This window comes from Stegostoma tigrinum, chromosome 7, assembly GCF_030684315.1.
Source record: "Stegostoma tigrinum isolate sSteTig4 chromosome 7, sSteTig4.hap1, whole genome shotgun sequence".
In the NCBI taxonomy this organism is placed as follows: Eukaryota; Metazoa; Chordata; class Chondrichthyes; order Orectolobiformes; family Stegostomatidae; genus Stegostoma; species Stegostoma tigrinum.
The window spans coordinates 41,977,765-41,992,140 of record NC_081360.1 but is presented as its reverse complement, the minus strand read 5'-3'; the positions used below and the strand labels follow the sequence as shown (position 1 = coordinate 41,992,140).

Here is a 14,376-nt window from a genome sequence, read left to right as displayed (position 1 = left end):
GTTGAAATTTACTTGAGATTGTCAAAGTAAAGTTAATTGTTCACTTTATAATCAAAATAAAACCTTTAGCCGTAGTTAGACTTGCCATAGCCACATTTGATTAAGATTTTCCAGTTTCTACCTGTGGTTGTAGGTGCATGCTATTTGAATAAGTGAGCAGTGTTCTCAGAAGTGAAAGCTTGATAGAGTGCATACACCTGAAGCAAAGAATTGGTTTGAGTGAGTCTGACATTGAATCTGAGCCAAGCTCAAACTAAAAAAGATTCATGTTTGTGTCTAAATTTTGAGGAACAAAAATTATTTAGCTCTTGTACCTCTGCTCATGTCCAAAATACATGATGCAGAATTTAAGTTATGATTCCCCCACTAAGCAGTTAGGTGAATGTGCAGTGAAATCCATTCCATCAAATATAAGAAAAAAGCTTCCTGAGTTGTGCTTATCAATAATTAACAGTACATCAGCAGAGTCCAAAGGGAGCTTATATTGCACATTTGAGTAGACTACTAATAATATATAGTAGATGGATTGGTGTTTTCAAATCCCAGGACACAAAGCCATTCAAATCCAGCATTGCATTTTAAATTAGTCTGTGGATAAATGCCTGGCTATTGTGGAGTTGGGCTAGTGTACAATTAGCTCATTGTTTTCGATGGTTTGTATTGAGGGCACTGTAGGATTGCAAGAGCAAAGGCAAACATGCTCCTGGATGTCTAATGAGGGAGTTGTTCAGTACAGTAGTCGCAGCTCAGAGGACCTTCATTCATTAACTGGGAGACTTTGGGAGAGGCTGCAACAACCACGGTGTCTTTAAGGAGTGACGGTGGATAACAACAGGAGCTCATTTCTGCTTTCAGGATTGTTGGAGTCTCCTGTGCTAACAGTATGGAGCCAAACAGTCCAAAGAAGATTCAGTTTGCAGTGCCTTTATTTCAAAGTCATTTAGACCCTGAGGCAGCTGAACAGGTAAAGAAGAGACTTTCACAAGATATTTGGAAAAAGAAGGCATTAATATCAAATGGGTTTTATGCATGCTGAAGCAAATCTTATTTTAGTTCTTTGTTCTTTCCTCACGATTGCATTCGATTTAAAATCGAAAAGGTAGTTTAAAACATTTGAGGTTGATTTTAAAAGTTTGGGTGTTTGTGGCAAAAACAATGAGTTCTGTTTTGATTGCATTTCTACAGATCAGAAGGCGAAGACCTACTCCAGCTTCACTTGTTATTCTTAATGAGTCATCACCAGGTAATGGATAAATGATCGAAATCACATCGGCTAAGCATGAATTTACAACAACAAGTTAAGCAATAGGTTTTCTTGTGTGCTCTGTTATGGTTGAAATAATGACTGCTGATATTCCTAAATTATTTGCACATAAGCACAAAGAAAGTAACAGGCAATATGACATCAATACCAAAATTTCAGAGAAGGACGGTTTTGTTTGAAACGTATACTTGTAAAATTCATGAAATATGTAAGTTAATTTTCTGTGATTTCCTGAAATTGTTTCCAAATCTCTGCTAGCTCAATGTTACTTTAATAACTCACCAGATCTGCTTTATTGTAATGCTGGAGACACTCAGCTGTCTTTTACTACCAGATAGTGGTGACTTCATAGCACTGATAAAAAGGAAGCACCCTGACAGAGACAGTCAATGCTAAAGATGTATATTTAACCTATCATTATTGAAGATTTCACTTGAGTGGTTATTTGGGATCTGATACAGTACTAGTTTGAAATTATTACATTCATGGTGCATACAGACTGAAAACCCAATGGGACCGAGCAGGAACATGTTTGATCAGCAGGCAGAAAATCTAATGCTTTCGGCTTTTCTGCAGCTGTTTCCCACATTTGTTCCTGCTGGTATCTTTGAGCTTTGTCCTTGTGAAGTGTAAACAGATTACAAGATAAAGAAATCTGACGTACAAAATGGACATTGTAATGACACTGCACACATGCATCTTTTGACCTTGAGATTTTTAAAAAAAATTGGCTATGGGACTTATTATTAGAATGCGTCAGTAAAGTCTGGTTGCACAATTTTATCCTTTAACCTGCCCTTGTGCGCGTAGATATGTATTTATATATATTGCACCGTTCCTTACTTTCCTGAGGAAGATGCATCAGCATATTTTTAAAATTAAATTCACTGAGTGATATAAATAAGATCTGATCAGAAATAAACTGAAACATTCTGGAAGCATACAGTTGTAAAGCAACTCTCAGGAAATGACTCACCAGCCAAGATACTGCAAAAGTCATAGGGCAGCATTGTAGGCTCCAGAAATTACAATATTAGTTTCCGTAGAAATATATATATATAACAAGGACAGACTTTGATGTGTAGAATTCACTAAAGACTTTTACGTACCATGTGAATATGACTTGATGTATTTCAATCAGGTGATTTGTGAATTACAGGATTTCTGCAAAAGCCTTCAATTTTCAACCTAATTATGTGCAGTCTTTTGAGGCAGGTGAATCACTCAGAAGAAACAATGTCAATTTATAAGCAGATTTATTCTGTGCATTTGAAGGGCATTTCAATGAGCATTTACTCAGAGCACATTGGAAGCAATTGTGGTGACCCAACTGTGCTATTTATTGTGGCTTCATCCCAATAAAAATATAGATGTAATTGTTGCACAAATTCAAACAATTAAGTTGATCTTTAACAGAGCTGTCCACTAATTTAAAAATCTGCCATCCCTATGTAACTATTTATGTGTTTACCATTTTCTACCTTTCTCTGCCTTTTTGTCTTTTTGCTTATTTTCCATACTTTCTCTCAATAGCTCTCATTTGCTTTCTGTTATTGTTTTCATTTCTTTTGCCCACAATCCTTTCTCCATTTCTGAGCAGTGTTACTTCACTGTATCTCCACATTTCTTAATACCTTACAGGTCATCCTTCATAGATTGGCTGAACTTTTTTGCATATTTTGAAGGCTAGAGTCTGAAATAAAACGCATGTAAATGGGATTGAAAGAGCAGTCAGAGAGAAATGAGGCTTGGGCTGGCAAGGAGTATGGAAGTGGATCTTCTAAGGATGAACTGTGGATGATTCTCCAGATATTGTGGTGGATAAGTTGATATTACAGATATAATGTATGCCTTCCACCGGTTTAATGGTAATGGTAGTGAGGACAGACAGAAGGCTTTTACCAATAATATGTGAGGCTGGATTCCTGTTCATTTTTGCCTTCTCTGTATTTCAGTCATCACTTCTGTAGCACTTACAATGAAGTAGTAGCAGTAAGTGATCACAAATGCTGTGTTTGGTTTCACTACCATTGCAGCAAAGCTGGCCATTTGGGATTCTAGAATATAATTGGCATCTAGTGCTGCTAGGCAATGTTTAATATGTACTAAATAAAGGATAAAGGACTAAAAAACGTGGAAGATTTTTGTATTTTTATATTGAAAAAATCTTTGATGGAGGCAACAAGGTGTGCCTTTTCCCCCTTTATGCAATTATAGGCATGAAACTCTTGCAGAAAAAGCACTTCCAACATTCCTTCCACTCTGAGCTGTGTGTTAAAGGTGACAACATTTTTAGCAACCCAAGTTAGCTATGTGAATTCAGTTAATACCAATGAATTTGTTAAGGTCAATGCTAAGTAATTCAGGCTGCCCTGGCTGACATCATCATAGAGGATAATGTGGAGTAATATCTTTAATAATGCAGATAAATATTCCGAGTAACAAAGCTGCACAACACACATTTAAAACAAACTGTAGTAAAACATTCATAGCAAAAAAAATTTATAAAAGCGAGGTCCCTCCCACTCTGACACAAAATCTCTTCCTGTTCCAGCTTCAGCCTCTTATAGGCCTTTGTTTCTGTTGATGTCTTTCCCCTGATAGTCTCTGGCGCAAGTTGTTTAGCCCATGTGCCCATCAAAATCGGTCGTCACAATGATACAAGAAATGTAAAGATCACTCAACATATTTGTGTCTTCAAACGAACTATTTCCCCCGAAAGCAGACAATAACTTTCCACAGCATCCATTAAAATCCTGGGAAGTAAGTTACAATTACAGCCAGTCAGGGCAATATGGATGGCAATTCCTCACACAGTGAGTCTCTGCTTTCTCACATTCCAGGCCTCATCCTCAGCCTCTTGTCCAGTTGTCTATGTTACACTTTGTATGTGTTTAATGGCTGGTACATATTACAGTAGAAGCAAGTTACAGCAGAGATAGCGATCACTGGACTCAAGCATGCCAATTAGTATACAATATGTCTGTATATGTAAATGTAACTCGTTCCTCCAAACATATGCTTTTCCACATTTAAAAAAAAATGAAGCTTGCACGGATTATCATTTGCAGTTCTAAGTTACAGAATGTAGATAATCAACAAAGAAACATTATCATTCATGAACTTTAACAATTGTATTCTATCCTACTTTCAATCTATTTTTCTAATCCACCTATTAGAGATGTTATTATATATCTCCAGAGCAGGTGGGACTTGAACCTGGGTTCAATAGTCATTGTTAAGATTTGCCTTTCATCTATTACGTCCAAAGCATTTAGGTCTTTTAATGACACGCCTACATGTTGTTCTTGACAGATTGCCTGGTGTCTGCTCATTCCAGAGATGTTGTTCTTTCCCCGAAGAAAGGTCAGTGCTTGATCAGTGTAAGATGCATGTCTTTCTGATTTATTGTGCAGAACCTTATAGCAGTCAAGTGACATAGGCAATGGCAAATTGCGTGGCATATCCAGTCCCATTTCAGGTCAGGAGCAGCCTCAGGCCATCTTTTATGCTTTTCACAAACAATATTGCAGCCTTCGCATGGTGTAGTGTTGAGTTGCCAATTAAGAGAGTTATTGATTGTTGAAAGCCCAATTTGTCTTATTATATATTCAGCTTCCTATCTTACCAATCACTTTATATGTTGAGAAAACTAGACATGTAAATCAGAATGTAGCTGGCAGATTTAACTGGCCACTTGCTCTGAATGGCTTCCATGCAGCATATGCCAAAACTGTCGCCCGCAACAGGATCCAGCCCACAACATGAGTAAGCCAGATGGCCACATGATTCACTGCACTGCTGAGCAATGGAGGGTCATTGTGTCTCACATAAGTGTTGCTGCTCTGCTCCCTCACTCTGTATGTGGATGAAATCTCTGATTTCCATTGTCACAGTGTTCTCTCCCGTCCCTGGGGCCGAGCAGGTATCTGGAACCTGGAAGTTCTCCGAGTCCTCGTTCTTTGGTCAACAGCAGAGCTGTCAGAATGTGGTACTCACCAGATTGCACTTTCTAAGTCTAATGTTCCCACTGCCATGTTCAGATTCTGTCTGTCAATCAGCAGGGCAGTTTTAGAGTGCCTGTGCTCATCCAGGTACACAGTGGCCTCTCCCCTCTTGGCAGATGTGCTGTCACTGCAGGATTTCTTAAGACTAAGGCCATCTTAATTCTATTGAGATCATCTATCTGTTGTCCAGACTCTCATATTCAACTGAATCCTATCATTGTCATCATATTCTAATCGAAAGTTCCACTTTCCCCACAGTTCTAATGTTGAACACATCTATACATAAGTAATATTAATACACAATTCAGAGTATGTCTTCAAAGATTTCAAATTTTGGCCTGTCCGTGTTCCCTTCTCTTCTATGAGGCTTAGGCTGCGATATGTCTTATAGAATTCTTTCTCCAACAATTTCAGCTGGCCACTCCTGACAGCAATGTTTCAAAGTGTATGCTTAATGGCTTCACAAACTAAATTGAAAGCAAGTCACAGTAAAGATAAAGATTACACGACTAAAGCAAGCTAGCTGGTATATTATGTACAAAAACCTTTCTCCAAAAATGTCACCTACGCTATTTGTCATTGTCCAGCTTTTTGAGCTTCCCACTCTCCAAACCAGGGAAATGTTCTTTCTTTTGGGTTCCACGGCCATTAAAAACTAAAAGAAACTGCAAATTCAATGAATCAATAAAGGAATCAGTAAGGTTATAATATAAAGATGTAGTTCAGAATTTGTTTCCCTCCCTCCCCCTAATTTTAAACTACATTGATTTTAAAATATCCTTTTTAGTATAGTGGTATTAATAGGCAAAGTCAGATATTGGTTCAATCGCCCAGCATTTCCATTTGTCTCCTATTTCTGGGCTGTGTAAAGGCAGAGCTGCCAGAGCAGACACTGGAATAATTTGATGGTCAAACACCTCTGATCAAGATGTCCTGATGCCTAATACTTAATCATTTCATGGTGAGCTAATGAACCATACAGACCAGATCTGATAATTGGTTCATTTTGAGCTGATGTCAGCAAGGATGTACCCAATAAGGAGGCTGCAACTTTGATTTAAGTAGAAAACGTACAGTTGAATCTTTTGCAGAGAAGGAGGTAATTTGGTTGATCACATCTGTGCTGATTCCTCTCACTTCATCACATCCTCTTGCAATTTTGCCCTAATCTTTTGATTTTTCCTTTATCCATTATTTCGCTTAAAAACTATTTCAGGTTTTATTTCCAACACATGGAGTATCCCACAAGTTAATAATGCTGAATTAAAAGAGAAAAAAAAATCCTGACCTCTCTCTTTAGTCTTTGCTAATGATCCTAATTTTATGCTATCCAGTCACTGACCATTGAAAACAATTTCTCTTCATTAAACTACCAAGACTGAAATAAAGCTTAGACTCCTATATTTTGGATAAAGTTCCCTAACATGGAGATTTCAACTCCTGGTATTGTATATTTAAAAATTTATAAGCTGACCATTTATAATCCAACAATGCAAATATTTTATGATTGTGACAGACAATAGACAATAACTGAAATATCAATTAAAGGAGTTTAAGTGATAATCAAGAGCACGAAATTGAAAGGATACATGCAGCCCTTCTAGTGTGAATTATGTTATAAAGGAGAGGGCTCCAAGACAAGAATCTCATTCAGCTATATACTTTCTAGATTCGAACAGCCCGTCGGCACCAACTATCTAGGGCCTCACTTTTAAGATTGTCTGTTCGCTTAAATATTGGATTTCTGCCAATACCTCTGGAACCAAGCTCCTAAGTGAATCAGCAACTTAAGGAGTGGAGATGGAAAATGGAATACAAAAATGTATCTGATCATAATTGTTGTAATTTAAAAATTAATGGAACATAATTTGGAAAATTATTGAACTTTCAATGTGACATTTCCACTGAAGAACAGAAATTCTTTAATATGTTTTTAATACCAGGAATGTGACGAATAATTTGCCCCAGTCTCCACTGAAGCACAATCTCTCATTGAGCACATTTAGCAAAATGTCTTGTACATAATATTCTGAGAAGTGAAACCTATGGAAAAGGGGGTGTTGAGGGTAGGGGATGGGATTTACACGAACATAATCATGTCACTTATTGACAGCAACTAGGCAGAGATCCTTAATGCAAAAGTCCTGCTGTCAGAGTCAAAATCAAGGTTTAAATGAGTAATGGAAAAAGATAGAAAAATAATAATAGTCTTATCAATAGAAAAATAACACTGGCTTTGCAAAGTGTAACAAAATAACCTGAATTATCAACGAAAATAATAATGTGAATATTTAATAGAAGAAAAAATATCCTGGCTGCACACTATGTGTGGTAAAATGGTAAATTGTCTTTCTGAATGTATAATCCATGCAATTGTTTCCCAAAGGATGCTTGTGCATGCTTGACAATGCCCTGCATATATTATTCATTCTAGCTTTTTTGCTCATGGATGTGCATTGATTTTCAAAATTGACACAAGTTTAAATAGTTAAAATAAACACATTTTACAATGACAATTACGTTACAGAATAGAATGATGACAATATGTAAGATTTTAGGTTAGAACACCTGGCATCCGAGTTCTTTCTTTTTTATTGAAAATCAAGGTTTTTGAGGAGACAGTTGTTTAGTGGGTGATGTCACTCTACTAGTAATCCAGTCCACCAGGCTCTGGGGACAAGGGATTAAATCCCACCATGGCAGATGGTGAAAGCTGAAATTAACGGCTAGTCAAATGGCCACAATGATTAGTGGTGAGCATGTAACTATTGCTACTTGTTGTAAAACCTGATTCGCTAAGGTCCTTCAGTGAAGGAAATCAACCTTTCTTACCTAATCTGGCCTACTCGTGAGGCCAGACCTATTGCAATGCAGTTGACTCTTTACAGCCCTCTGAAATGGCTAAGAGAGCCAATCTGTTCAAGGGCAAATAGGGATGGGCAATGGATGCTGGCCTAGCCAGAGATGAAGCATCCCACACAGTTTCCTTTTAATAGGTAGAGTCTCTCAAACTAAATAAATTTATTGTGTTTTTTTCTTTCTCTTTCTCCCTTCATCTCCTATTCAGGCTCAGTTTATTTAGTCTAACATTGAGTGGCAGGAAGCCAAGGGTGATAGATGATTGATATTTTGATGACTTCCTTCCTGCTTCCACTGGGGTTCTGCAAGGATCAAAATTGGGGCCCTCGCTGTTTGTGGAATATGCAAGCAACTTAGAATTGAATATAGTACAATTGATCAGTGAGATCATAGATGATACACAAATTGGTGGCGTAGTAAACAGCAAGGAGTATAACCGTAGATTACAGAAGGATAAAGACAGGCTGGTCAGATAGACTGATCAATGGCAGATGGGTTTTATCCAGATAAATGTGAGATAATGCAACTGGGCAGGGCAAACAAGACAAGGAAATACATGGGGAATGACAGGATCCTGGGAAGCACTGAAAATCAGAGGGACCTTGGTGTGGATGTCTGTCAGAACATAAAGGTAGTAGTACAGGTAAATAAGGTGGGATATGGGATACTTGCCTTTATTAGCCCAGGCACATAGTTGGGAGCACAAAGGTTATGCTGGAACTGTACAAAAAGTCAGTTAGGGCACAACTAGTGGTGCATTTCTGGAATCCACATTATAGGAGGGATGTGATTTTACTGGAGAAGCTGCGGAGAAGATTTACCAGACTGGGAAGTTTCAGTTATGAAGAGATCACATAGACTGGAATTATTTTCCTTGGAGCAGTGGAGAATGAGGGGGCATGACTGAGATGTATAAAATTATGAGGGGAACAGATAGGGTAGACACGAAGAAACTTTTCCCTTTGGTGGAGTGATCAATGATCAGGGAGTATAGATTTAAGGAGGGGCAGGAGGTTAGCAGGGGACACGAGGAAAAATCTTTTCACTCAGAGGGTGGTGGAAATATGAAACTCACTGCTTCGGAGAGCGGTTGAGGCAGAAACCCTCATAACATATAAGAAGTATTTAAAAACATATTTCTGATGCCAAGGCCATGAGTCAAGTGCTTGAAAAAAAGATTTTGAATAGTTAGGTTGCTGTTTGCAAGTGGAGCAGTCCCCATGACCCCTTTCCCAATGAAAAAAGGCCTTTTTCTGTGCTTTGATTTCAATGAGATATAACTGTTTGACACAAAAAATGTCCTAATTCAATATTGTTAACGCTGGTTTGGAAAGTTGAAGAGTCACAAAGATAAGCAATTGAAAAGGTGATATTGGTGAACTTTTATACTTTCTCAGTACAATGAGTTCTGGGTTATGCCTGAAAAGGGAGTGTTGACATTGAGACTGGGTTTAAAGTCTCGGTTGCTGAACAAATTTATTGTTCTTCAGCTTCAGCAAACATTTCTAAAAAGTTTGATAATGAGTTTGTGCTTGATTCAAAAGAAAACGTACAACTAAATGAATTATTACTAGCACAGACCTTGGGAAATACTGTTCTATTTACACTGTTTTACAATCTTTGTCGAATGCATAATTAAATTGTACAGACTTAGAATATGAAAACATCAGAATGATAAAGTTTAAATATTGCTAAATGGAGACACAAAGTCGAAGCTTTTTGTCTAAATGCTCATCAGGATTAAGACACAAGAATACAAACTGGGAAAAAGAAAATGGATTTACATAGCATGAGAAAAAGGTGCTGATTGGTTAGATGATGTTTGGCATGGAGATGCAAAGGAACATTTAGTTCTCAGACCAGGCAGGTAGAATCGGATTGGTTAGTGTGTTGCCATGGCCTGAAACTGAGTGTACCTTGGCAAGTAACAGGGCTACATTAGAAAAACCATTAAAAAAGACCATTTTTAAAGATATAATAATTAATAGTGTAGCCCTGAAGTCAAAATCCTAGTTGAAGCAAAATCTGGTAATGCAGCAGAAATTGACAGTCCCCAAGAACCCTTTTCCAATGAAAAAGATGCATGGTATCTGCAAATTTATGCAGTCAGTTCTGGGACCGTTGCATTTCCTCAATTGTATTAAAGATCTACATCTTGGTCCGTTAGGGACAATTTCAAAGTTAACTGATTAAATGGGATTTGGAAGAATTGCAAACTGTGAGAAGGACAATATAGGACTTCAATAGGACATAGACAAATTGGTTCATAGGCAAATAAGTGGGCAGATGGGACTCAATGCAGCGAGATGTGAGGTAAGGCATTTTGGTAGAATCAACATTGAAAGACAAATTAAAATAGGGAGCACAATCCTAAAGAGGGTGCAATGAGACCTGGGTGTCTATGTGTACAAATCACTTATGGTGGCAGAACAGTTTGAGGGAACAATTAAAACATATAGCATTTTTTGTCTTTTTAATAGAGCAATAGAGTACAAGTATAAGGAAGTGATGTTGAACATGTACAAGATACCTGTTAGACCTCAGCTGGAGTATTGTGTACAGTTTTGCGTGCCAAATTATAGGAAGGATGTAAATGTGCAGAATGGTTCCAATGATGAGATATTTCTAATGTATGGATACATTGAAGAAGTTGGGTGCTGTCCTTCCTGAAGAGTAGAAAGCCGAGAGGAGATTTGATGGAGATTTTCAATATCATGAGGGTGCTGGATAGAGCGGATCATAGAATCGTAGAGTCCCTAAAATGGGGAAGCTGACAATTTGACCCATGAAGTCCACGCTGACCCTCTGAAGAACATCCTACCCAAACCCAGCCCCCCACCCCATTCTTGTGTCCCTGCATTTCCCACAGCTATTCAACCTAGCCTGCAAATCTTTGGACTGTGGGAAGAAACCAGAGCACTTGGAGGAGACCCATATAGTTTAGGGGAGAATGTGCAAACCCCACACAGACAGCCACAGAGGGTGGAATCAAACCAGGGTCCCTGGTGCTGAGAGGCAGCAGTGCTAACCACCGAACCCCCATGCTGTAGATAGAGAGAAATTGTTCTACTTGTGAAAGGACCAAAATCCAAAAGTTATAGATTTAAAATGCTTTGCAGAAGAAGCAAATGTAATGTGAGAAAAAAAGAAACATTTCCACACAGTGAGTTGTTAGGATATGAAATGCAATATCTGGAAGTGCATTGGGGTCAGCTTCAATAGAGACATTCAAAAGACTTTTGGATGATTATTTAGGTAGAATTAATGTGCAGGGGAATGGCAGTCGGTAATGATCCTCGTTTGAAGAGTTAGTACAGACACCATGAGCCACAGGGCCTCCTTCTGCACCATAAAACTTAGTGATTTTGTGAAATTCTCTTTGGGCCCTGTGTTTTAATAAATGTGGGTTCTAGAATGCTTAAATGCACTACCCTGTGAGCCTGGCTGATAATCAACAATTGTTTTCTGGTGTAATTCATGATTGTTGAGTAAATATTGTCCAATAGTAGAATCACAACTCGTGGGGAACGTATTGTTCTGAAGCTTGTATGAATGGGCTGTTTAAACACAATTGGCATGTTGTCTGTTGTGCATGGGAAATAGGATGTGTTGTTTGACACAGCCCACTGGTGGACTGGACATGCAACCTATATACCTAACATTACATCAACATGGAAGTTCATGTATCACATTAGTCTCTTGTCTGATAGGCAAAACAACTTTTTGGCTTGATGGCCTCATCCTGTTAGTGTAGGTAATCACTTGTATGTTTACCCAAAAGAGCAGCATGAGGTAGCTGGTTATGTCTGTCGTTCAAATGAGAAGAGGAGTTTGAAATCCTTTGTTACCAGTATCTCACCACAAACCAATGTGCAACGACAATGCTGAGGCCATGAAAGTACGTCCAACAGATGGAGCCCATGCATATTGTGGAAAACCTAATGACAGATTTTCATTTGCAGTGCAAATATGTTGCATAATCTGATGGCAACCTTTGACACATATATATGTAAACCAGTCAAAGCATCCTACAAATTGAGAGCAACAGCTTGTCCAAGTTTTATTTTTAACTTATCTAGCTTATTTGTCAACATATCATTCAATAAAACCATTAATATTTGCACAATGTCATTACATCACATGAATCTAGGCGTTTTCGGACATCTTGATTCACTCCACATGATACCAAGAAACGATTGAAGGCATTGGATACTGTAAAAGCTATGGACCCTGCCAACATTCTGGCAATAGTACTGAAAAACTAGCCATGGCCCTCTACTATAGCCTGCAGTATAGCTAAAAAACTAGCATTTAACCAACTATGTGGAAAATTGTCCAGGTACGTCTTGAGCCCAAAAAGCAGGACTAATCCAACTCCACTCTACCGTCCTATCAGTCAACTCTCAATCATAGAATTTCTGTGGAAAGAGGCCGTTCAGCCCTCTGATGAGCATCCCACCCAAATGCAGCCCTTCACTCTTTCCCTGTAACCCCTCATTTGCCATGGCCAATCTACCTAGCTATGCATATCCCTGGACACTTTAGTGTGGCCAATCTACCTAAGCTGCATAGCATCAAACTGTAGGAGGAAACTGGAGCACCAGAGGACACTCACACAGACATGAGGAGAATGTGCAAACTCCACATCAACAGTCACCTGAGGCTGGAATTGAACCCAGGTACCTGGCAGTGTTAGGCAGCACAGTGCTGAGGTAGCGCTGAACACTATACCACTGTGCCTCCTTAAAGTAGTTATGTAACCTGCAAAGTAATAGATGGGTTCATTGACAGTGCTATCAAGGGTCACCTGCAAATGAATAATCTGCTCAATTACACACAGTTTTGGTTCTGCCAGGGCACCACTCATCTCCTGACCTCATTAAAGCCTTGGTCCAAACATAGACTGAAGAGCCAAACTCCAGAGGTGAGGTGAGAATGACTGGCCTTGGTATCAAGACAGCATTTAAGCAATAATGGCACCAAGGAGCCATAGAAAAACTGGAGCCAATGTTGACATCAGGAGGATGATCTCCCCTTGTTGGAGTTATGCATGGTACAAAGGAAATTGGTTATGGTTGCTGAAGGTCAATTTTCTCAGTCCAAGGACATTTCTACATGAGTTCTTCAGGATAGCGCCCACGGCCCAACCATCTTCAGCTATTTCAACAATGACACCTCCTTCATCTGGAGATCAGCAGTGGGATGTTCACTGATGATTGCACAATTTTCAGCTTTTTTGACACTGAAACAGTCCATGTCCTTATGCAACAAAATCCAGCTTGAACTGATAAGTGGTAAGTTATATCCACATTGCTAAGTATGAGGCAATGACCAGATCCAACAGAAGAGAATCTAACCATCAGCCTTTGATGACCCCACCACCAAAGACATTTTTCCCTCCCCACCTTATCTGCTTTCCGGAGGGACCACTCTCTCCAGGACTCCCTTGTCTGCTCCACACTCCCCTCCAGCCCCACCACACCCGACACTTTTCCCTGCAACCACAGGAAGTAATACACCTGCCCCTACACCTTCCCCCTCACCCCAATCCCAGGCCATAAAAAGACTGTTCACAAACAGATGTTCACCTGCACATCAGCTAATGTGGTATACTGTATCCGTTGTACCTATTGTGGCTACCTCTACATTGGGGAAACGAAGCAGAGGCTTGAGAACCGCTTTGCAGAACACCTCCACTCGGTTCGCAATAAACAACTGCACCTCCCAGTTGCAAACCATTTCAACTCCCCATCCCATTCCTTAGACAACATGTCCATCCTGGGCCTCCTGCAGTGCCACAATGATGCCACCTGAAGGTTGCAGGAACAGCAACTCATATTCCGCTTGGGAACCCTGCAGCCCAATAGTATCAATGTGGGTTTCACCAGCTTCAAAATCTAGCCCCCCCACTGCATCCCAAAACCAGCTCAGCTCGTCCCGGCCTCCCTAACCTGTTCGTCCGCTCATCTCTCCCCTCTTCCCACCTCAAGCCGCACCTCCATTTCCTATCTACTAACCTCATCCCGCCCCCTTGACCTCTCCGTCCTCCCCTGACTGACCTATCCCCTCCTACCGCCCCACCTATACTCACCTCTACTGGCTCCATCCCCGCCCCTTTAACTTGTCTGTCTCCTCTCCACCTATCTTCTCCTCTATCTATCTTTGATCTGCCTCCCCCTCTCTCCCTATTATTTCAGAATCCTCTCCCCATCCCACTTTTCTGCTGAAGGGGCTAGGCGCGAAATG

General features: G+C 39.6%; 1 protein-coding gene across 4 annotated transcripts in view; it reads left to right on the top strand.

The window, feature by feature from the left end:
- Window positions 1-477: 477 nt before the first annotated feature.
- Window positions 478-14,376, top strand: part of ppp1r1c (protein phosphatase 1, regulatory (inhibitor) subunit 1C) — a 118,157-nt gene continuing 104,258 nt past the window's right edge. For 2 of the 4 annotated variants that reach the window (XM_059647663.1, XM_048534616.2), the window contains exons 1-3: window positions 484-964; window positions 1,186-1,243; window positions 4,580-4,630. In XM_059647663.1, coding sequence (XP_059503646.1) covers window positions 884-964; window positions 1,186-1,243; window positions 4,580-4,630 — 190 coding nt within the window. In that variant the 5' untranslated portion in view covers window positions 484-883. Of the gene's footprint in view, window positions 965-1,185; window positions 1,244-4,579; window positions 4,631-14,376 lie in introns of all 4 variants that reach the window. The other 2 variants (XM_048534613.2, XM_048534615.2) reach the window with 2 other exon arrangements.